This window comes from Panthera tigris, chromosome B2 (genome assembly GCF_018350195.1).
Source record: "Panthera tigris isolate Pti1 chromosome B2, P.tigris_Pti1_mat1.1, whole genome shotgun sequence".
Taxonomy (NCBI): Eukaryota; Metazoa; Chordata; class Mammalia; order Carnivora; family Felidae; genus Panthera; species Panthera tigris.
The window spans coordinates 98,613,948-98,636,759 of NC_056664.1; the positions used below are offsets into that span (position 1 = coordinate 98,613,948).

At 39.3% G+C, this 22,812-nt stretch overlaps 2 protein-coding genes across 5 annotated transcripts in view; one reads left to right on the forward strand and one right to left on the reverse strand.

Moving 5' to 3' along the window:
- Positions 1 to 8,773, reverse strand: part of WASF1 (WASP family member 1) — a 70,100-nt gene extending 61,327 nt beyond the window's left edge. For 2 of the 4 annotated variants that reach the window (XM_042986975.1, XM_042986972.1), the window contains exon 1: positions 8,597 to 8,773. The gene's annotated coding sequence lies outside the window, so the exon portion shown is untranslated. Of the gene's footprint in view, positions 1 to 7,740; positions 7,892 to 8,120; positions 8,261 to 8,596 lie in introns of those variants that run through there. The other 2 variants (XM_042986973.1, XM_042986974.1) reach the window with 2 other exon arrangements.
- A 292-nt stretch (positions 8,774 to 9,065) lies between these two features.
- CDC40 (cell division cycle 40) overlaps positions 9,066 to 22,812 on the forward strand; it is a 60,461-nt gene continuing 46,714 nt past the window's right edge. The window contains exons 1-2 of the mRNA XM_007078730.3: positions 9,066 to 9,393; positions 9,546 to 9,792. Of these exons, the coding sequence (XP_007078792.1) occupies positions 9,604 to 9,792 (189 nt within the window). The 5' untranslated portion in view covers positions 9,066 to 9,393; positions 9,546 to 9,603. The remainder of the gene's footprint in view (positions 9,394 to 9,545; positions 9,793 to 22,812) is intronic.

Sequence of the window (22,812 nt, forward strand, 5' to 3'; positions counted from 1 at the left end):
ACATAAAGAAAGAGCCACAGAGAATGGATAAAGAGAAGATAAAAATCTTTATTTTTTTAATCCTCTCTGATTGTATCATATAACTGTTTGTTCAAAGTGGTAATAGCCACAAAGTTCCAGGTGATTATAGCATACAGACAAGCGAAATGAATGGCAGCAATGTTATAAGGGACGGGAGACAGAAATTGGGAATACTCCATTATAAAGTATCTGCAATACCTGTGAAGTAGCACAGTGTTATCTGAAAGTGGACTTAGATTAGTTATAAATATATACTGCAAACTCTAGGACAACCACTAAAAAACATTTAAAAAATAAGTATAATCAATATATGAGGAGAGGAGAAAAAATGCACCCATATAAAATGCTCAATTAAAGCCAGAGAAGGCTGAAAAAGATGGGCGGGTGGGGGTGGTGGTGGTGGTGGTGGTGGTGGATAGAACAGGTGTAGTGAATAGAAACATTACAGTATGATAGATATTAATCCACTTATCAATGACAACTTTAAATGTGAATGATTCAAATGCACCAATTAAAAGAGAGTGTTAGAGTGGATGAAAAAAATCCAACTATGTGTTGTCTACAAGATACCACTTTATATGTAAAGATATATATATAGATAAAAAGTAAAGGGATGGGGACATGCTAACTCTAATCAAAAGAAAGCAAGAGTAGCTATATTCATTATAAACAAAGCAGACTTCTGAGCAAGGGAATTTTTCAACGATAAAGAAGGGCATTACATAATATACAGGGGTAAATTCTTCAAGGAGACATAACAACCCTTAATGTATATACATCTAACAACAGAACACCAAAATCTGATAGAACTGCAAGGAGAAATAGATAAATTCACTATTATAGAGACTTCAACACACCTCTGTTAGTAAATGACAGATCCAACAGGCAGAAAATTAGTAAGGATAGGGTTGAACTGAATAACACCATCAATCAACTGGCTCTAATTGACATTTATATAGTACTTCACCCAACAACAGCAGAAACCACATTCTTCTTAAGTTCAGATAGACTATTCACCAAGATAGACCACATTCTGGGCCATAAAATACACCCTCCAAAATTTAAAAGAATAGACATCATAGATGCTTTCAGACCATAATGGAATTAAAATAGAAAGCAATAGCAGAAAGATAGCTAGAAAATCCCAACATATTTGAAGATTAAACACCACACTTCTAAATAACATATGGGTCAAAGAAGTCTCAAGAGGAATTTTAAAATATTTTGAAGTGAAAATGAAAAAACCACTCTTCAAAATGTGTGGGATCCATCAGAAGTAGTGCTTAGAGGGAAATTTAGAGCACTGAATGCATACATTAGGAAAGAAGAAAGATCTAAAATCAATAATCTCAGGATCCATCTTAAGAAGCCATGGAAAGAAAAGCATACAAGCCTAAAGCAAGCAGACACAGCAGAAAATAGAATAAAAATAAACAAAACTGCAAACAGGAAATCAACACAGAAAATGAATGAAACCAAATATATCAACAAAATATTTTTGATTGCTAGTCTTCATCCTCAACTAAAATACAAAATGCTTCTTCTGTTCTCTTTTCCTTAACCTTTCTACAATTCTCTGACATCATCTCTAGCACATGTATGTTACAAAATTTATCCTGGCCCAAAAAAATATATAAGACACATAGAAGACAACAGAGTCTAAATAAAGAGTGGAACACAAAAAAGCTTACTTTCATAGCATAACGTGAAAAACTGACAGACTTCACATTTTTGGTAGAAAAATCAAATAAGTTAATCTATGCCCTGACATGCAAGCTTTTTCTTTAAAGTTTTTTTTAAATTTATTTTGAGGGGAGGAGGGGCAGAAAGAGAGAGGGGAGAGAGAGAATCCCAGAGAGAGAGAGAATCCCAAGTAAGCTCTGCACTGTCAGTGCAGAGCCCGACTTGGGGCTTGAACTCATGAACTGTGAGATCATGACCTGAGCCCAAACCACAAAAGTCTAACGCTAACCAACTGAGCCACCCAGGTGCCTCTTCTTTTTCTTTTCAAATGAATTTCAGTATGTAAACATTAACTTATTACAGTAGACTTGATTAACAGTTACTCAAGACGAAAAAATGGCAGGAAACTGTACCATTGTCAAACATACCCAAAATAAAACACTGCTTGCCATCATCACCTAACAGGTGTCAACCACATCCAACTTCCACCTCCTTAGAATTCCGTCAGAACCATTAGTTTAATATGTAGCACTTTACCAGCACAGGGTAGTAGGAAAAAAGGGATTTTAAAATCTGTGTTCAAATTCTACCTCTAACATTTTTATTAGACATGTGACCTTGTACATATTAATCTATGATGGGTCTTGGGTGGTTGGCTGCCAAGTACCAGAAATACAATTCCAACTAGTTTATGGGAAAAAATGGACAACTTATTACAAAAATTTTTATTATTATTACACTCAGGTGTCTGTTGGAACCCAATCTCAGGACCATGGACAAAGATAGGTGAATACAGTGGGAACTCTGTGCATCTGCTTCTCCTATTCTGTTTATTTAGTTCATATGACAAGAAACAACACCATTAACAGTTCCTGGGTTTTATGTCTTATAGTTTCAGCCACTGGAGAAAAAACAAATTATTCAAACCTCTGGGCACTTAGAACTCAGGAAAAGCTCTGACTGTCCTGGCTTGGTGAAGGTGTCTAGAACTGCACCAACAAAAACGGGCAGGATTGTGACTGATCTCCCAGAGTGATCTTTTTAAAAGACAGATCCAGTCCAGTTGTTAACCTGATTAAAACCCTTCATGGCTTTCCCCAGTACACTTAAAATCCAGAGCTCTAACTGAAACAAGACTTAATTTAAGCAGGCTTTACATGGTCTGAGTCCTATTTACCTTTACAACTGTACATTAAGCCACAATCCCTCTTTTTCACTATATAGTTGAGCTTTATCTACTCTGGCCTTTTCTAAGTTCTTAGTTGAACCTACCAAGCTCTTTCCTACCTCCAAATTTTTTAACATGTATTCTTGGCATCTTTTCCTTTTTCTCATAGCTAACTTCCACTAATTTTTCCTTAAAGAACCCTCCCTGACTCCCAAGGTAAATCAGGTCCCCTGTTGTTTTCCTTTACAGCACTCGCCACAATTTCTAATTACAGATATGTGTATTTGTTCATTATCTGTCTAACCATACTGTTACCTCTAAGAGACCTGAGACCTGTTTTGCTCTCTATGGTATACTTTTAGCACCTACTTGGTCTTCAATATTATGTGCTGAGTGAATAATTGGTTTAGCATGGGACAAGTGGTATCACCAGTAGACTGACCAATTACAGACAAGGGGAAGAGTAGCAGGCAGGCAGAATTACTGTTCCCAAGTTACTAGAATGGCTGCTCCAGAGTAACTTACTGAGGAAAGGGAAGAGAACCTGTGTTTCTGCTGAGCAGAATAAACCACTTGTTTATTTCCATTAACCTTCTTCCTCCATTAAATTCTAATAGAACTATGGTATTAAGTAAAATAATAAATATAACAGTAGCTATACAGTGACTTGCATATATAGCAAGCATGTAATATCAATTTTTTCCAATTGGGAAAACATGTTTTATATATATATATATATATAAAACATGTTTACATATATATATATATTTTCTCACAGCATCCTGATCTTTCCACCTAAGAGAATCACTTACCTGCTAATCTTTGTATTAACTGTATCCACTCAAATATCCATGTAACTTAAAGAATTAATTCTGGAAACACAAAAATGAAGCAAAGCAAAACAACCAACCAAAACAACGAAACTGCTTCTGTTCTCAAGGAATTCATAAACTCTATTTTTCACTCTGCTTCCAACCATACCATACCTCTGCTCCTGCCATGCCCAAAGTTCTAGAGCACCCAAAGTAAGACTGAAAGATTTAGCAAATAAAAATGCAAGATATCCCAAACATATCTGTTTGACAACCCTACTCCCAGGCCATATTCCATCATTTTACCTTCATAAACCCACTCCAAAACCTTAGTTCCAATAATTTTCCTTATTAAAAAAATTTCTCTGGAGATTCACTGGATATGATCATTCTCCCAAGTTTAAATAAAATCTACCTTGACTTTTCTTAAACACTGTCAATAAAAAACAAAAGAACAAACCAAATCATCTTAATTCTGTTTCTTGGTGGTGCTAGGAGTTAAAAAAATAAAGTAGAATAAAAATAAAAGCAGACAAAATAACAAACATTACAAAAAACTCCTTTAAAAACCTAAAAAGTCTTGCTTCCAAGAATAGGGATGACAGAAGAAGATTAAGACTATAATCTTTTCAGGGGCGCTTAGGTGGCTCAGTAGGTTAAGCGTCTGACTTTGGCTCAGGTCATGATCTCAGTTTGTGAGTTCGAGCCCCACGTCGGGCTCTCTGCTGACAGCTCAGAGCCTGGAGCCTGCTTTGGATTTCTGTCTCCTTCTCTCCCTGCCCCTCCCCACTTGTGCTCTCTCTGTCTCTCAAAAATAAATAAATGAAAAAAAAATTTTTAGATGATAAAAAAAAAGACTATAATCTTTTCAGAGGTAGATCTAGAAAGAAGAAATTCCATGAGAGAAGGTATATAAAGCAGGAACATTAGAAAGGAAAAATGAACTCTCAGAAAAAAGTGGTTACACTGAGCATTGAAGTGCCTTTGAATTTTATTTGTAACTGAAAGGCATCTCAGAGAGGTCTATGTCAACCTTCTCCTTTTATAACAGAGAAAACCAAAGACCCTGAAAGGTAAAATGACTTGTCAAACGTCACATAGAAGACCCTAGCTCCTTCTAATTTCTCTCATTCTCTCATCTCTTGCCCCATATAATGTTAAGGCTCACTGAACTGAGGAAGATCCTCTTCTTCACATCCAGTGGATGTTAGAGGACAAGTTCCTAATAATGTTGTCATGTCTAACACAAGAGAAATGTATTCCTAGCATTTCAAAGAAAATTCCCAAAGAAAAATCATTGTACATAGTGTAGGTATTTTCGATATAGTATTTATCCTAATTATTATTAATATTCTTTAATTCTCTGATATTATTAGCCTAATCTTATAATCTAAGTATATTATGGGTTGAATTTGGTAGGCTGTCTGTGAATCTAACCACTAAGCATACTGTTTTTGAGAAAGTTCCAAGTTCTAAACCATTTTTCCAAGTTTTAAAATATAGATCTCCTGCTAAATTAGGAACCAGCAATACACAAAGACTGAAAATTATAAACTAAATATGATAAGTTAAAAATACAAGACTCTTTACATTATAAAAAAACTCCACCTCAGAAGTCATTTATTTTTAAAACTCAGTATTCAGGCACATTTAGCACAGGCTGTAATTTACTTACATCTTTTTAAATAATATTTCACTAAAAAACTGAAGTAAAAAAGAATCAAACACATTTCTATACTCATCTAGTTTAGGAAAACAACAACAAAAAACCTTTACTTTTTCATGTAGTGACCTATAAGAGGTAAGAAAATTAATCATTTTATAAATGAAAGGTTGACCTCATATATATTATGCAGTATTTAGTGCTCTTTCCAAAAATGTGTAGGTAAAGGAATTCTATTTGAACAGATAAAGTTCAAAGCACTTTCAAAACATTTTGTCTTTTCTCCTGAGATAAAACTATGTTTCATGAGTTAAAATTTGTTTGATAAATCTATTTTTAAAAATTTCTACTCAGTATATTATATCAATGGATACCCTTCACTCATTCATTTTATTTGTCCAGCAACGACAAAAACAAGTCTCTACTATTTGCTAAACCCTATGCTAGCAATTTTGGATTTGTGACAATAAACATTAGCTTAGTTCCTGTCTTCAAGGAACTTAGAAGAACCTTTAAGTAACTGTATTTACCCAAGAGACAATGACAGCTGAATTTTAAGTTGGTCATTTGAGAAAACATTAAAAATGTAATCAAATTCATTCTCAAAAAAAACAAACTATGCAATAGTAATTTTAAAGACATTTCAACAAACTTATCATCTATATGAAGTTTCCCCACAAAGCTCTGGTAAAATACAACTTTGGTAGAAGTCTTAATAACATAATATTCTCATAGTAGCTTTCACTATAAAAATAAACTGAGTTAATAATACTCCAATAAGGAAATCAAAACCTAATACCATTTCTTTCATAATGAAAACCAAACACTTGGAAATGGATAGCTTAACCTATTCTGAAAATAAAGCAAAATGTATAATTAAATGTAATATTATAGATTATTACCACATTATGTCTGAGTATGTGTTTATTTACAAGCCTGAATAAAAAAACTCTATATCATACCTTACAAATGATCACAACTATGTACTATGGATCATGTTATCTGCAAATTTTTCAATAAAAAGGGCCTTAACGTTTTTTGTAAAATTTTTTTTACAAACTTAATTCAAGATTGTATTTGTTTATTACCAAGTCGTATAACTTTTATCAATATAAATGATACTTACATTTATAACTATATATAGGTACTAACTATAATGTCTATTAAATTTACAATTATTAAAAATTTTTGATGGATGAGAAACATTTTTCAATTTAGAGCCATACATCTCCAAAGCAAAATTCAATGTAAATCAGCCATTCTGACATGCCATGGAATATCCTGACATTTTTTTCCTTGTGTTTTACACTGAAATATTTTCATCATCCATCAGCTAAAATATTTAAATTTTCTTTAAAAGCATTATGAAAACATCTTTACTGAATTTATGCATACTACTCAGTGGCATAAATAAGTATTTCCACCATTTGCATATAAGGAAACCAAGGCACAGAGGTGTCCATTTTGTAGATTGCAAGGTCATTTTCTAACCAAGCAACTGATCCTACACCATCAAGTTATATTATATGTGCGCCACTTCCAAAGGACATAAAACAATTACTGTACCTTAAATCAATTGCCTCTGCAATGCCTATATGCAATTGTTTTATCAAGAGGGTTATGGCAACAAGCTTAAAGGAGAAAAGCTGGAAGGGGAGGATTACAAAAAAAAAAAAAAGGAACACTTATTTTTGGTAGTGAATCATTTATTTTTAAGTAATGAAAGGCAAACAGTTTTTAACATAATAATCAAGTAACCAACAGTTGTTTCTTCTGTTTTCAAAAAATATTTCATCTTTCAGGTAGATCATGCAAAATTGGAGCCTGCCCATCCTTGTAGAAAGAAGTTCGAAAAAAAATGAGAAAAATTCTTAACAATTAATACATAATATGGCAAAGACTGAAAAAAAAATTTAGAGAAATTAGCGAATGCTCATTATGGCAGTTAAAACCCCACCTAAAATATTAGATGCTTCCTTTCATTCAACTGAAGGCTATGATTACCAGTAAAATATTCCATTACTGAAAAATAAAGAAATACAAAACTTTTCTCATTCAAAACTTGAATGAGTACTTTATTCAAATATCCGCCATAAATAAAAATACTTTCCTAACAGAAACTTAGATACGGAAAAAACTGTTCCTGAGAGTTCAAAGACAGACTGCATTTGTAATTATGATACAGTGCTATCAACAATTAGAAAGATGAAAGTTACCTATCACATATGTTAAATTTAGGAACATTAGACGGGTTGAATAACCAATAAATTACCGGACAAAAAAATAAGACTTAACTAATAGGTGAATCTAACACCAAAGAAAAAATTAAATCATAATCCAAAGCACACGTTATACAGAAAAGAATAGGATTAGATGGAGTCGTATTAAAGTACCTAGTCTAGCTGGGGATTAGTTAATTAATCGGCTCTAGGACAGGTTGTGAATGTTCAGGTCAGATGTGCTTTCTTTTCATCATTATTCCAGTTCCTCATCCGCCAAGTGCAAGCAAGAGAAGGCGTCAGAGTACCGAAGCTAGGGGGCATGCTGTAGCAAGGGGAAAAGAAAAATGGGAAAGGTGCAATGGATGCTGCATAGTTGAATAATTATCTGGGTGGCACAATGGGCGAGTCCTGCCGACAACGGAGCTGAGTAAGCGGCTCCCTAACTCTGCCCGAGGCACTCCCCCATTACCAGGCATCAGAGGCGACCGCCCCGCTTCGCCCCCCCCCCACCTCCCTTCGGGGGAAGAAAGGGATCCCCGCACTCGCTTTACCTTTATGGCTGTAATATAAAGACGCGCGGCGCAAACACGCACACAAGCCGGCTTTACGGAGCCTCCCGCACGTAGCGCGAGCGGAGGCTTCGCTGCCAGCCGGCGCTGCAGCCGCCCCCAGAGCGAGGCGGCATGGGGGTGGCCGACGGGGCAGGGACGCTCAGGCGGTGGCACCCCAGGTGAGACCCGCAGTCTCCCCGCCTAGAGCAGCATCGGGCGGTCCCTGCAACCGAGACCCAGGCGCGCCGGCCAGCCGTCTGCCTCGGCACCCAGCCCGGCAGGCGGGTGGGCGGCCAGAGCTCTGAAAACCCGCGAATGGGGGTGGGGGCCGGCGCGGGGGAGGCGCGCCCATCCCCGTCACCTTTGCGGGGCAAGAGCGCCACACACACCTCCATCCGTTCTGGCCAGTGAGAAAGAGTTCCTCTCCCAGCACCCTGTCCCCACCAAAAAACAATTCCTGAGAGACTCGCGCTCACCGTGAAATCATGGGGGGCTCCTGCCTTACCCCTTCTTCATGCTTCGGCGGCGGCCGCCGGTCCCCTTCAGCTCCCGGGACTCCACCTAGAGCCTCCAGGAGCGACAGGCTCCGGAGTGGAATCCGCTCCGGGCAGCGGCCCAGGCACCGGGCTATTGGGAACGCCGCCTGCGGCGCCCGCCGGTCGCCGGACCCACCGTGTGCTCGACGCGCGAGCGAACAACACCGCGAGCCGCCGCCGCCCCCCACCCGCCCCCTCCCCGCGCGCGACGCTCCACAACTGGGCGCGGAGATCCGCTCCTGAAGCAGGGGGAATCGCTGGACCTCGCCACCTAATCTCCCATCCTTCCCATCAGGAGCTGTTCTCCACCACTCAAGGTCTTCCAATTTAAGATTCTCACTTTCCTCTTCAGCTCCCAGAGCCCAGGTGCAGCCGTGGTGGAAAACTCAGCCTCCGCCCACTCACCCAACAGAGGGAATGAATACGGCTCTCCCCCCCATTTCCTGAGGCTGTATGGTATTGCCCAATCTCCAATTTGGGGGAAGGGGACTGAGAGAACAGTGCTTGGCCTGGGAGTGAGGGAAGATGATAGCCAATTGAATGAACCATCCATTCAGGGGCGTGGTCAAAGAGAGGCCTGCCCAGTTCGCCCCGCCCCTCGCACTAAACTACACTTCCCATTATGCCTCTTCCACTTCCCGCCGCGCTGAACGCCGGGAGTGTTGGACCTCGTGACCTCAGGGTATTTCGGAACTCGTAGTCTTCAATCCAGCCGAATAGGTCCTGAAAGTTATAAGGTATCACAATTCTCTCTACTTCCCTAGATAAACATTTTCGTATTCTGCGTTCTCTTATACTTATTCAAATACTAATTTATTATAGCTTAAAGACGTCGTAAATGAGCTCTTAGCAAAGGAAGTAAGTAATGTGTGTCATGCTAATCTGTCAGGACCTGGAAGCCGCTTCTTCCGCCGGGGCCTGGTCTCCGCAGAGGATCGGTTGCAGTCATGTCGGCTGCGATTGCATCTTTGGCTGCGTCCTATGGTTCGGGTTCAGGGTCCGAATCGGACTCGGACAGTGAGGGTGGACGGTGTTCGCTGCCAGCTTCCGACTCCCTCATGCACTTGACTAAATCAGCTTCGGCCAAGCCGTCTCTGGCAGTGGCGGTGGACTCGGCTCCGGAGGTGGCAGTTAAGGTAAGCGCTGTGGCCACTGATGCAGTGCGGGACTTTGCTTCTGCTCCAAAATCCGGCAGTCGCTTGTTAGGCCCCGGGTTACCGCTGCCTCAGTGCTGAGATACAGGTTGCTAACGCTCGGGTCTCTTCTCCTTACATGCATCTTCCTTGGGAGAAGCCGGGACTTGAAAGTTCAGGACAGTGCTCCACTGCTCCCCGCTGTCTTCTCCCTCCATCGAGCCAGTGGGAAGGGCGAAGGGGAGGTGGTGAAACTTTAATTTATTATGATTAGGATGTGGCCTGTGTAGAGCAGGTGTAAGACAGACACTTCCCAAACCAGACTATGTACTCTGACTTGAAGAGAGCAGTGTCCCCGCCTTGGTTTGTTTTGAAGTTAGAACTAGATTCTGGTTACGGCTCCACCACTTCTGCGAACTTCGGCAAGTTATACAACCTCCTGTGTTTCATTACCTGTGCAATAGAGATTATTTTTAAAGTATGTATCTGTATGAGAGTTTTAGGTAAGTGAAATGATACAAATGTAGCTTATAGCGCAGACTCTGGTATCTAATAAAAGTGCAATAATGTTAGTTTAGCCCTTGTGATTATATATGTCAGTAAAGCGAGAAAAGGCCTTCGGTTTAAGAAACAGCGTGCTGATCCCAGTTGAGGAGGGTGATAGAGGGAGAAAACGGATTGTATAGCTCATTCAACTAATATTTACGGAAGACGTGTTATTTGCCAGGAACTACTCTAGGGGCTGAAGACACAGAGGCCAAGGAGCCAGACATCTTTGCCATCATGATGCATACATGCTAGTGGAAGAGACAGCCAATGAAATGTGAGCAAGTAAAGCGGTTGCAGATTCGATTGAGTATTATGAATGAAAAAAAAAAAAAGTTCAGTGATAGAGAATTAAGTAGGAGTATGACTTCCATAGATTGGTCAGGGAAGTCTTCTCTGTAAAAGCAGCTTTGAAGAAGAAGAAGCCAGCCATGTGCAAGATAAGGCAAGAGTTTCCAGACAAAGGAAACTTTGCAAGAAAGTTAAAGCAAAGAAAACAAGTTTTGAGATGACAAGGAGCTTAGTGTGTTTGAAGATCTGAGGAAAGGTTGGCATGTCTAGAACCAGAGAAAAACACCCGCCAATTGGTAATATAGGCCCAGTAGAGCCTGATGGGGGTGACCAGAAGCTCAAGATGTGCTGGTGGGAGGCAGTGTACAAAAACTGCTTTGCATGTAAGATGTTTCCTATACAATTGTCAAAACAATTTGTTGTATACCAGAAAATAATATAACATTGTATGCTAATTATACTTCAATAAAAAAAAAGAAAATCAAACCAAGAAAAAGATGTTCCCAAGTCTAGTGTTATAATTTTAAGTCTTTTGCAAACTTTCACGAATTTTACTTTTTATTAATCAAGTGGTATGAAAGAATGCTTAGAATCCTATCTTTATAACCAAACAAACTCCCCAAACTTGTATCACTCCAGCAACCTCCTGAGTCCTCATTCTTTTCACAGCTTAACTTTTTCGAGCTCTCACTTCATCTCATTTTCTCCTCAAGCCAGTGCAACCTAGCCCTGGCCTCTTGGGAAACTACCTACTCTCCCTGAGAAAGGTGAGAACGTGTCAAGTTCTGCTGTCTGACTTGAATATCTGCATCAAGTGACATTATTCTTGTTTCCCGGAAGTTGCTTTCCCTCTGGCTTCCATAAGGCCATCCTCAGTCTTCTGATCCCCTGTTCTTCTGTCCTCCCTTGTACATTGGGGTTTCCTGGGACCCGGCCCTTAGTCCCCCTTGCACGCCTCATACTCTCTCATGCCTTCAACTTGAGTCTGTGCTTCTGATGACTCCCAGGTGAACAGTGTGAAGTGGTTCACAAAGGCTCTGGAATCAAGACTATCAGGATTCAAATCCTGCCTACAGCACTTACCCAAATGGTGACCTTGGGTAACTTGGATAAGTAACTTGGATAAGTTACTTTAAGTGCTCTGTGCCTAGGGTTTTTTCTTATCTGTAAAGTCGGGATGACACTAATACCTGTCTCGAAGATAGGCTTGTCACAAAGCACATTAAGCACTTATAATAGTGTCAGACACACCGTCCTTATTATTTCCAATTCTGACCTCTTTGCTAGCTCCAGAACTGTTACACTTCTCACTCAGGATGGTACTCAGGCACCTCCAATCCAATGTGCTGAAAATTAACAATTTTTCTTCCCCCTCAAGATCCACCTCACCTGTTTTTCCCATTTTGGTTAATGATCTCCCAACCCCCGTATTAGTCCAAGCCAAAAACAGAAGCGTCTTCCTTTTCCTTCTTCCTCAGCCCCTGAAGCTTGTCATTCAGACAGTTGTAACGTTCCTCAAATTAATTTCTTCCTCTCCACTTTCACTGATACAGCCTTACTTTATATCTTCTTTACTTCTCCCAGGAGTCATTCTTGATGTTCCTTTCTCTTTCAACCGCTACTCTTGGGTGGTGGGTCCTATCATTGTGACACAATGACAGTTGTCAAATATTTTATTTCAGATTCTTATCATTTCTATCTAATGCAAGACAATTATAATAACCCTCTAACTGGTCTTTCTACTTTTTCCTTCTTGTTTCCTAGTTCCATAGCCCATTCTTTCCTTCACAGTGTGCCCAGAGTCATCTTTCTAAATTCCAGTGTTGTATCACTTGTCTGCCCAAAGATACCATGTTGCTACTGGATAATTTCCAAGTTCCTGTGTAACATGAGGCCTGCCATTTTCCCATGCTGAACTCTCTATAAAGCCCCAAAAGCCTTTTTTTTTTTTTTTCCTCTCTAGATTTTTTGGCCATACAAGTCTCTCTGCTTGGAAATCTCTTTCCTCATGCCTTGTGCTCCCTCTGCCTCCAAATTCTGTCCTTCAGTCTCAGTGCACATGTTCCCTCCTCTGTCCAGGCAGCCCCCTTTGTACCTCAGTCGTAGCACTTGTTGCATTGCTGTGACTTGTTCACTTTTTCTTTACCCTGGACTATTGTCAGACCCTAGGGACCAGACATGGTTGTGTCTATTTTCATGTCTCCTGTGCCTAGTATACAAGATTAAGGGAAATATATTTGGTGAGAGAATGAATGAAAGAGTAAGTGAAAAAGAAAGTCTTGAGAAAGCATGTACATCGAGAATCAATGTACACTTATTGGGTGGGGGTGATGGAATGTCTCTAGAACTCACTTAGTTCAATCACCTCAAGTGTGAAGTAAAATAATCCGGGAAGAGAGGTCGCATAAGGCACCAGAGGTCCATTAGAAGCAGAGCACACAACTGGGGCTAGACCCCTCCAGTTGATGAAGGTTCTATGATGAGAAAATAAGGGACATTAATTATCATTTGTTTGTGAACCAACACTTACATGCAAAACAAACAAAACCTTACACATAGTAAATGTAATGATAGAGAAATGACCAAGGGAGGAGATGTGAAGCATGCAGATATGATCATCTGTATTTGACTAACTATTGTGACGAATCGCAAGCATTTTGACAAGATTATAAATGCACTCAGTGTTTTTAATCCATTTCCCTGAACACTAATGAGATTGAACATCTTTTCATATATGTTATTGGTAATTAGACTTTTTTTTTCTTTTTGAAGTGACTTGGGTTGTCTTTTGACTTGTAGGAGATTATTGTGTATGGTGTGAACATTTTTAATAATATGGCTTGATCTCTGGTGAGGCTATTCCTCTAACCCCTTTTTGTTGTAGTTATTCAAGAATGTCATGGCTATTCTTGGCCCCTGTAATTCTAAATACAGTTTAGAATTGATTTGTAGAGTTTTACTAACACCCAGGTAGGGTTTTGTTTGATTACATTGAACCACAGATCAATTTGGAGACAATATTCTATTTGTTTAGGTTTTCTTTAGATTTTTAATTTCTTCCAAAGTTTATAATTTTCTCCATAAGTATCTCGCATAGTTTTGCTGAAGGTATTTCTAGGTGTGTCATATTTTTATGCAATATATTCATAAATAGCATTATTTTTTATTTATTTAATTTTTTTTTACTGATCTCACTACTTACATAGTCCTATGGTCCTATCAGATGCAAATACGACAGTATTTTTTTCCTTCTTTGAATCTCTCTCTCTTTTTTTTTTTTTTTTTTGCCATGCTTGCTAAGATTTCCAGAAGGATCAAAAGTAAGATAGAAAAAGCATATATTGAGCAAAGGGGCATCTGGGTGGCTCAATAGATTAAGCATCTGACTCGATCTCAGCTCAAGTCTTGATCTCAGGGTTGTGAGTTCAAGCCCCCTGTTGGGCTTCACGCTGGGTGTGGATTCTGCCTGAAAAAGATACATACGTACATGTGTGTGTGTATATGTGTATGTATATGTGTGTGTGTGTATCTTTTATATAAAGATACACACACACACATACACATACACATATACATGGACCAAAATATGCCCATGGACCTAAATCAAAAATAATAATAGTAGTAAATATTTTGAACTGAATAATAAGGAAAATAATACTCACCAGAAGTTGTGAGGTGCGGCCATAGCAATAATTTTTTTTTAAGTTTATTTATTTATTTTGAGAGACACAGACAGTGCCTGTGGGGGGGTAGGGCAGAGAGAGAGGGAGACCGAGAATCTCAAGCAGGCTCCCCAATGACAGCACAAGCACCACACGGGGGCTCAAACCCATGAAACTGTGAGATCATGACCTGAGCTGAAACCAAGAGTCAGACACTTAACTAACTGAGCCACCCAGATGCCCCAGCAATATATTTTTTTAAGTGTAGTCTTGAATACAGGTAATGGAAAAGAAGATAGAAAATTAATATGCTAGGCATCCGTTCTTCTGGATTGATTTTTTTTATCATTCTGGTTTTTTTCCCTGTACCCATTTGTAAATTATGCCCTCATTTCTGCTCTTTGATTACCCCTAGAAATTAAAACATCTGAATTAATCAATATCTTTACTTTTTACTGAACAGTGCAAGAACCTTAGAACACTGCAGTTTTATTAACATTCCACTACTCCTACTTTAGCTATTATTGTCCTGTATTTTTTGATATATATTTAAATATCAGAAGATGGCAGTGAGTTATGCCGATTCCTGTATCTCATATGCAAAGAGATTGCCTTCTGCCTATTGTGCATACTTGATGTCCTTTAGTGAGGGGTAGCTGGTGGCAACAGCTTGCAGTTTTCGTTTGTCTTTAAAATGTTTTTATTTAACCATCTTTCTTGAAGGATCTTTTCACCAAGTTTCATTTACTTAGCTGACAGTTCTTTTCTCTCAACATATTTAAAATACTCTATTTTCTGATTTTCACTGTTACTGATAACAAGTCAGCTGTCATTGTAGCTGTTCTCTTTTCCTCGGACTGCTTTTAAGACCCTTACCTTCTGCCCCCTTTTATTTGGGGTGTACTTTCAGTCTTTAGATTCCTTATGGGATACCCAGGTGTGGATATCTTTTTGTTTGCCCTGCTCAGAATTTGTAGAGTTTCTTTAATTGGGAATTCATTGGTTTGGAATGTGGATCTTTCAGTGTTTCTGCAGAGTTCTCAGTTCTTATTTCCACATACTATTTTAGTCCTGCTCTTCTCTTATTCTAGAACTCCAGTTAAACATATTTGTGTTCTCCAGTGTGTGACAACAATTATTTTCTGGTTAAAAATGTATTTCGATGCAGCACTATCAGATTTTTGCACTTTGGAAATCATGTAACGAGCCCTATTGGGTTGCAAGAGTTGCTTGTTAATTGACTTTAAAATTAAAAAAATAAAAAAGCAGACCTGGCATTCTCTCATTTCAGTCCATGACTATGTTACCTTTCCCCAATGCATTCCCTGCTTTGGCATAGCCAACTCGAGTAAAATGAAAATTCTGCCTCTAATTTTGAGCATATTTTAAAATTTCTTTTTGGGTGATCTTACTCATACTCGTAAGCTTCAAATAGATCACCTTTTTCCTCTGCATTTGTTAAGAGCCAAACCCAAAGGATATCTTTATGTGAATTTCTATTCTTTTATGACATCCACTTAAACTTCCATCTTAGAAAGTTTACTCATTCCTACTTTTTCGGGAAAAAAACCTATACTATAAATTGATAAATAGTTCATAGTAATGATTAATACTTATGTTCTGCTTTATAGTTTACAAAGTGCTTTCACATCTATATTCTTATTTGTGCAACAGTAAAAAATGTGAAAAGGACTCAGAAGTAAATACGATTTCATTTTATTCTCAAATTTCTTTGAATCAGAGAAGATAACTTGTTCAACTTATTTGACCCATAGGGTGCCCTTCACTCACTGTACTTTAATTTTTATGGATAATTAAAATGGAATAGAAATCCTTTGTAATTCTGTGGTAATCTTAATTGCATGCTTAATTATTATTGAACTCCTCATGGGTATTAAAACAAGGTTGTGGTATTGTCCAAGTTTTTCTAATCAAATGTTATAATTACTAACTCTTCACTTTCTGGAGGGTTGTCCAATTTGTTCTATAATTTTAGCAGGAACCAGACTGAGACCTATTTATATTTTTTATTAGTTGCCACTGTTGTACGTATAAAGAGTAATTCTTTTTAAGTTATACTTTGAATTTAAAATTTGCCATCTCATGGTACTCCATTCAAAATAATTCAAAGTTAAAATACCCTTATTTAGAAAAATGTGTTAAACTATATTATAAAGTGGTTCCAGGGGCTCCTGAGTGGCTCAGTCAGTTAAACCTCCAACTTTAGCTCAGGTCATGATCTTACGGTTCGTGGGTTCGAGCCCTGCGTCAGGCTGTGCTGACAGCTCAGAGCCTAGAACCTGCTTTGGATTTTGTGTCTCCCTCTCTCTCTCTACCCCCCTCCCCACTTGTGCTGTGTGTCTCTTTCTCTCAAAAATAAATAAACTTAAAAAAAAAAAGTGGTTCTAGCAGCTGTATTCTATAAAATACATTGGGGAGGCATGAATATGGCTAAGCTTTGTTATTTTAAGCAGTTTATACTAGAATTAAATATTGAGAGAGACACATTTAATTCAGTTTTTATGCAGTTGAAGCCATTTGTGTATGACTTTTTAATTTTATGGTACTGAGTTTTACTATTCAACACTAGGCAGATACTATCTCTAATCAGTGAAGATTCTAGTGTGCATTTTAGGGTAATATACACTTGACCCTTGAATAAGGAAGCGGTTAGGGACACAACCCCTCCCCCACACCATCCAGTTGAAATTCTACCTATCACTTTTGACTACCCAGAAACTTTACTAGTGGTCTACTGGTGACGAAGCCTTACTGATAACGTAAATAGTCAATTAACACATACTTTGTATGGCATATGTATTATATACTATATTCTTTTTTTTTTTTTTTAACATTTATTTATTTTTGAGACAGAGAGAGACAGAGCATGAACGGGGGAGGGTCAGAGAGAGAGGGAGACACAGAACCCGAAACAGGCTCCAGGCTCTGAGCGGTCAGCACAGAGCCTGACGCGGGGCTCGAACTCACATACCGTGAGATCGTGACCTGAGCCGAAGTCGGACGCTTAACCGACTGAGCCACCCAGGCGCCCCTATACTATATTCTTACAATAAAAGAAGCTAGAGAAAAAATGTTATTAAGAAAATCATAAGGAAGGGGGCACCTGGGTGGCTCAGTCAGTTGGGTGTCCAACTGCGGCTCGGGTCATGATCTTAGGGTTCCAGGGTTCAGGCCCCGCATTGGGCTCTATGCTGACAGCTCATAGCCTAGGGCCTGCTTCGGATTCTGTGTCTCCCTCTCTGCCCCTCCCCCACTTGCGTGTGCACGTGCATGCGTGCACTCGCTCTCAAAGAAACATTAACAAACCAGAAGGAAGAAAAAACACACAGGACTGTACTCTGTTGAAAAGAATCTGTATATAAGTTTAATTCTGTATTGTTCAAAGGTCAGCTGTATACGTATCATTCTTTAGATGGTCCGACATTTGAATCCCCTTCCTTGAGAGTCTTCATGTGAAGAACAGCCCTTGCTGCCCCGACCTTCAGAGCCTGAAAGCCCAGATTCTCATTCTCCTAATTCCATTTTATTTAAGGCTCAGGACAGTAACTTGGGCTCAGCAGACAAACGCACTCACTTAAATTCTAATCTAAAGCTCTTCCGCAAAGAAGCAAGGAAAGAGAGTATCTTCAGTGGCAGTGGTGGCCAACATCTCGTTTCTCAGACCACGAGTCTCAACAGCAGTGTCCAGTGGCAGCCACAGTCATTTAGTGATGATGTTCAGTAATGGCAAACTGTTGTCCTCAGTGGACTGGCTCTGTGGTAGGATTGATTTTCAATTGTGATTCCATCTGTATACTCACCCTCACTTATGCCTATTTCCCCAAACTGATTCTCCACCCTTCTTGGCAGTTCTAAGAGAAAGGATTCAATATTGTTTAAACAGTCTGTGAGAGTTTAGCTGCTTGTGGCTAAGCACCCTGACTGATAGCCCGCCAGTGGTTTTTTTCGTTTGTTGCTAATGTGTCTCTTTAATATCGTTCATTGTGGTTACTTGAAAATTTCCCCCTTCCCATTTATTCTATTAGTATCTTGGAGTAAGCGACTTAATGTTGCTAATACTTACTTCACAGAAGTGTTGTAGGAATTACATGAGATAATGTGAGTCAGCACTAATGTTGTTAAGCCCTTTTTTTTCATAGCACTTACCCTCTTCCAGCAAACTCTGTAATTCACTTAGTATATTGCTTATTATCTGTCTCCCCCACTTTCTAAGCTCCACAAGGTCAGAGAGCTTTATCTGCTTCTGCGGGCCTAGAACAATGCTTGGCACATAGGAGGCACCCAATCAATATTTGTTGAATCAATAAATGAATTTGAAGTTACCATACTTGGTTTGTGAAGAGGCCTGTGCCCCCAACTACTCAAAGAAAATAAAATCGGTTATGAGTCCCAACATCTCCCACCGGCTCCGAACATCTGTCACCCATTACCCATTCTTTGTCACCTCTGTTTCATCTCAGAGAAGGCTCTCCTCTTTTCAGAAGCTAACCTTCCAATTGTGTCCTCGATTCTTGTCCTTCCCACTTCTTCCAGGATAACCACACCATTGATTATTCCCTCATTCTTTTTTTTTCTTTTTGAGTTTATTTATTTAGAGAGAGAGAGAGAGAGAGAGAGAGAGAGAGAATGCAAGTGGGGGAGGGGCAGAGGGAGAGAGAGAGAGAGAGAGAGAGAGAGAGAATCCCATGCAGGCTCCACACTGTCAGTGCAGAGGCAAATGTGGGGCTCAAAACCACGAAATCATGACCTGAGCCGAAATCAAGGGTCTGACGCTTAACCGACTGAGCCACCCAGGCGCCCCTCCCCTCATTCTTTTCATGCGTTTCTCCCTACTCTCTCCTATCCTGTAGCTTATAATTGACTAAATCTCAGCTTAGTCTCTTTTTTAAGGAGGGGGCTAACAGACTTAATTTTACCTTGAAAATCCTTCAATCTGGCACCCCATCTCTGCTTTATTGCCAAATGTCTTGAGAGAGTAGAAACTATTACTGTCCTCTTTTTCTAAATCCTTAATTATATCTCTGTCTCTCACGACTGCTTTTCTATCTACTCCACTACCAGAATCATTCTGGCAAAGGCTTTTTTGTGATGTAATTGCCAGATTTGGTGATCATTATTCAGCCTTCACCCTCTTTAATTTCTCTCTGGATTTGACTTTTCTTTCTTCAGTTTAACAAATTTATTGAACATACACTAAATTCTCTGCATTCTAGGCAGGGAGGATATAAAATCTTCGTAAAAGTCATGTGCAACAAATAATATAGTATCACAATTGCTATAAGGGATTATGTACAACATTCCTTAGGACCATGGAAAAGCAGTTTTCCTGAGCCAAGAGGAGGAAAGGTATAAGAGAAAGTAAGATGACATATTATCAGATAATAAAGGGATATACAATAAGGAACAAAGAGTGTGACATTGCCAACAGCACAGAATAGATGCAAGTACTTGATATTTTTAAAAATCAGTAATTTGTCTAATATGGCAAAAGTGGGAGTGTATTAAACCAGATAAGGAGGTATTAGAATAGACAAGATATGATGGAGTCTGTCCTAGAATAGTGGAGACAGGGATGTGGAGAGGGACTGTAGAAGTGGAGTTGTCGGAGAAATATTTCAGAAATGGAATCAAGATTCTGTGCCTTATTTGTTAGTGAGTGAAGGTAGAGGCATGGCGGATTGAGATGTGTTTTGGACACAAAGTGTTTGATGTTATGGAACATCCGTATAATGCAGTTCGGTAAGCAGTTGCATATATGGATCCAGAGGCCAAGTGTGTGGTCAAGGTTGCAGATAAAAATCTAAGGTGGAGATTGAAGTCATGAGAAAGACAAGAGAAGGTAAAGATACAGTTTTGAAACTAGAGAGGATGGAAGTTTAAGGGAGTCATATTTGAAGAACTCTATCTCTGAGAAGTAGAAAAACTAAGTTGGCTGCTTTGGATGAGGATTGCTTTAGAAGTGGTAAAATTTTGGAACAATAATTGTGTGCCTACAGTATTATTTTCTTTGGTCAGTTTCCTAGTCTTTGTCATTAGTCATTCTAAGTCTCCCAGATCTTCATTTGTCAGTAGCATTGCTTCTTCTGCAGCGTCACTCACCCTTAAAAAAACTTTTTTTTAATCTTTATTTATTTTTGAGAGAGAGTGACAGCGTGTGAGCAGGGGAGGAGCAGAGAGAGAGGGAGACATAGAATCCAAAGCAGGCTCCAGGCGCTGAGCTGTCAGCACAGAGCCTGATGCAGGGCTCAAACTCACGAACTGTGAGATCATGACCTGAGCCGAAGTCGGACACTCAACCAGTGTCTGAGCCACCCAGGCACCCTTTTGATATCTCACCTTTAAAAAAAAATTTTCAGGGGCATCTGGGTAGCTCAGTCAATTAAGCATCCAACTCTTGATTTCCATTCAATCATGATCTCATGTTGAGGATTGAGCACTGTGGCGGCCCGTGCACTGACTGTGCGGAGCCTGCTTAGGATTCTCTTTCCCTCTTTCTGTCTGCCCTTCCCTTGTGTGCACATGCACATACATGCTCGCTCTCTCTCTCTCTCTCTCTCTCTCTCTCAAAATAAATAAACATTAAAAATGTTTTTTGAGGGGCGCCTGGGTGGCGCAGTCGGTTAAGCGTCCGACTTCAGCCAGGTCACGATCTCGCCGTCCGTGAGTTCGAGCCCCGCGTCAGGCTCTGGGCTGATGGCTCGGAGCCTGGAGCCTGTTTCCGATTCTGTGTCTCCCTCTCTCTCTGCCCCTCCCCCGTTCATGCTCTGTCTCCCTCTGTCCCAAAAATAAAAATAAAAAAAAAAAAAAAAAAAAAAAAAAACGTTGAAAGAAAAAATGTTTTTTGATTATTACTTTGAGTTGTGTTATGCATTGTGTTGACAGATGTATGTCACATCAGCAAAAGACCAACAGAATAAAGATGGTGATGTGATAGGGATAATTCTAGGGTTCGAAGATACATTTGTGCATTCAAAATCCAGACAATAAATAAACATGTCAGATGATGAAAAATGTAATGGAGAAAAATAAAGCAAAGTAAGAGGAAAGTGGAAAAACTGAGCAGGGACCTGAAAAAGAGAGAGACCAATCATGTGAATATCCACGGAAAGAACATTCCAAGAAAAGGGAACAGTACATGCAGAGACCCTGAGGCAGGATTGTCCTCTGGTGAATTCTAGGAATAGCAAAGGAGCCAGCGAGGCTGGAATTAATGAGCATCGGCATAGGACTAGATGAATACAGAAGTTTATGGAGGCGAGTGGGGGTACAGATCATTCTGGGATCTCAGGGGGAGGATAATTCTCAACCAATTAGATTCAAACATCCTCATTTTGTAATAGTAATTTTGTAATTCCACTTTACTAAAGTATAATTCACAGATGATATGTAACTTTCTTAAAAATTTTTAAATATAACTTGAGTACCATAAGTAAAGGAAAGGTATTTATTACCTGTTTAATGTGTAAATTAAACACGTATGAACAGCATGTTTTTAATATGTAAATAATCAGGCAGAACAATACAGGAAGACAAAAATGCCTTGTAACACTACCTAGGGGAACCATACTTAGTTTCTGAGAACAACTGGTAATGAGCCTTTACACCTTTATTAGGCTTTTACTCTGAGTGGAGAAGCTACCTGAGGGTTTAGAGCAGGAGTAACATAATCTAATATTTTTTAAAAATCTCACAGCTCCTGCATGGAGTGAGGCTGTGAGTGGACAAGGGTAGAAGCAGGGAGCCCATTTCAGAGACTATTGCAATAATCCAGGTGCGAGTTGATAAATTGGGTTGTGAGATGTCCATGAAAGAGGACTTGAGAAGTTGTTGAACTCTAGATGTGTGTAGAAGCTAGAGGATCTGCTGATGAATTGGAGGTACAACGTAAAAGAAAGAGGAATCAAGGATAACTCCAGGAGTTTTTGCGCGAGCAGATGTAAGGCTGGAAGAAGTCATTGGGAAGGGCTGACCAGAAGTTCACTTTTGGATATATCAAGTTTGAGATGTCCATTAGGCATCCTGGGAGAAAAGATGTTGAGTTAAAGGTCAGATACACAAGTCTTTAGAGTTCAGAGGAGAGGTCCAGACTAGAGATGCCAATTTGGGAATTACGGTATTTGTAAGTGTTGGGGTTACACAAAATAGAGATCACCAGTGATTCTCCGGTGGACGTGAGATTTTTGTGTTTGTTAAAGCTAGGGGATGAATTTAAGACGGTTGAAACATTGGCATAGAGTGTAAGATTTAGATTTAGAATGTTAGGGTCCTGCCACTTCTTCAGTCCTGAACCATGTGCCATCTGGGTATAGCTAATAAGGTTTGGTGAATAAAGAAGGAGTTATCCTGAATTTGGAACTGGAGGTTTTGAGTTCATAAAAAAAGAGGAGTTGGACTCTCTTAATTTAAGGCTTTGAGTAGCTTATTAGCTTATTTAGAAAAGTTTTTAATATGTTCCGATGAGACAAAGTCAGTATTTTGAAAGGAAAAAAATTTTGTTATGCAT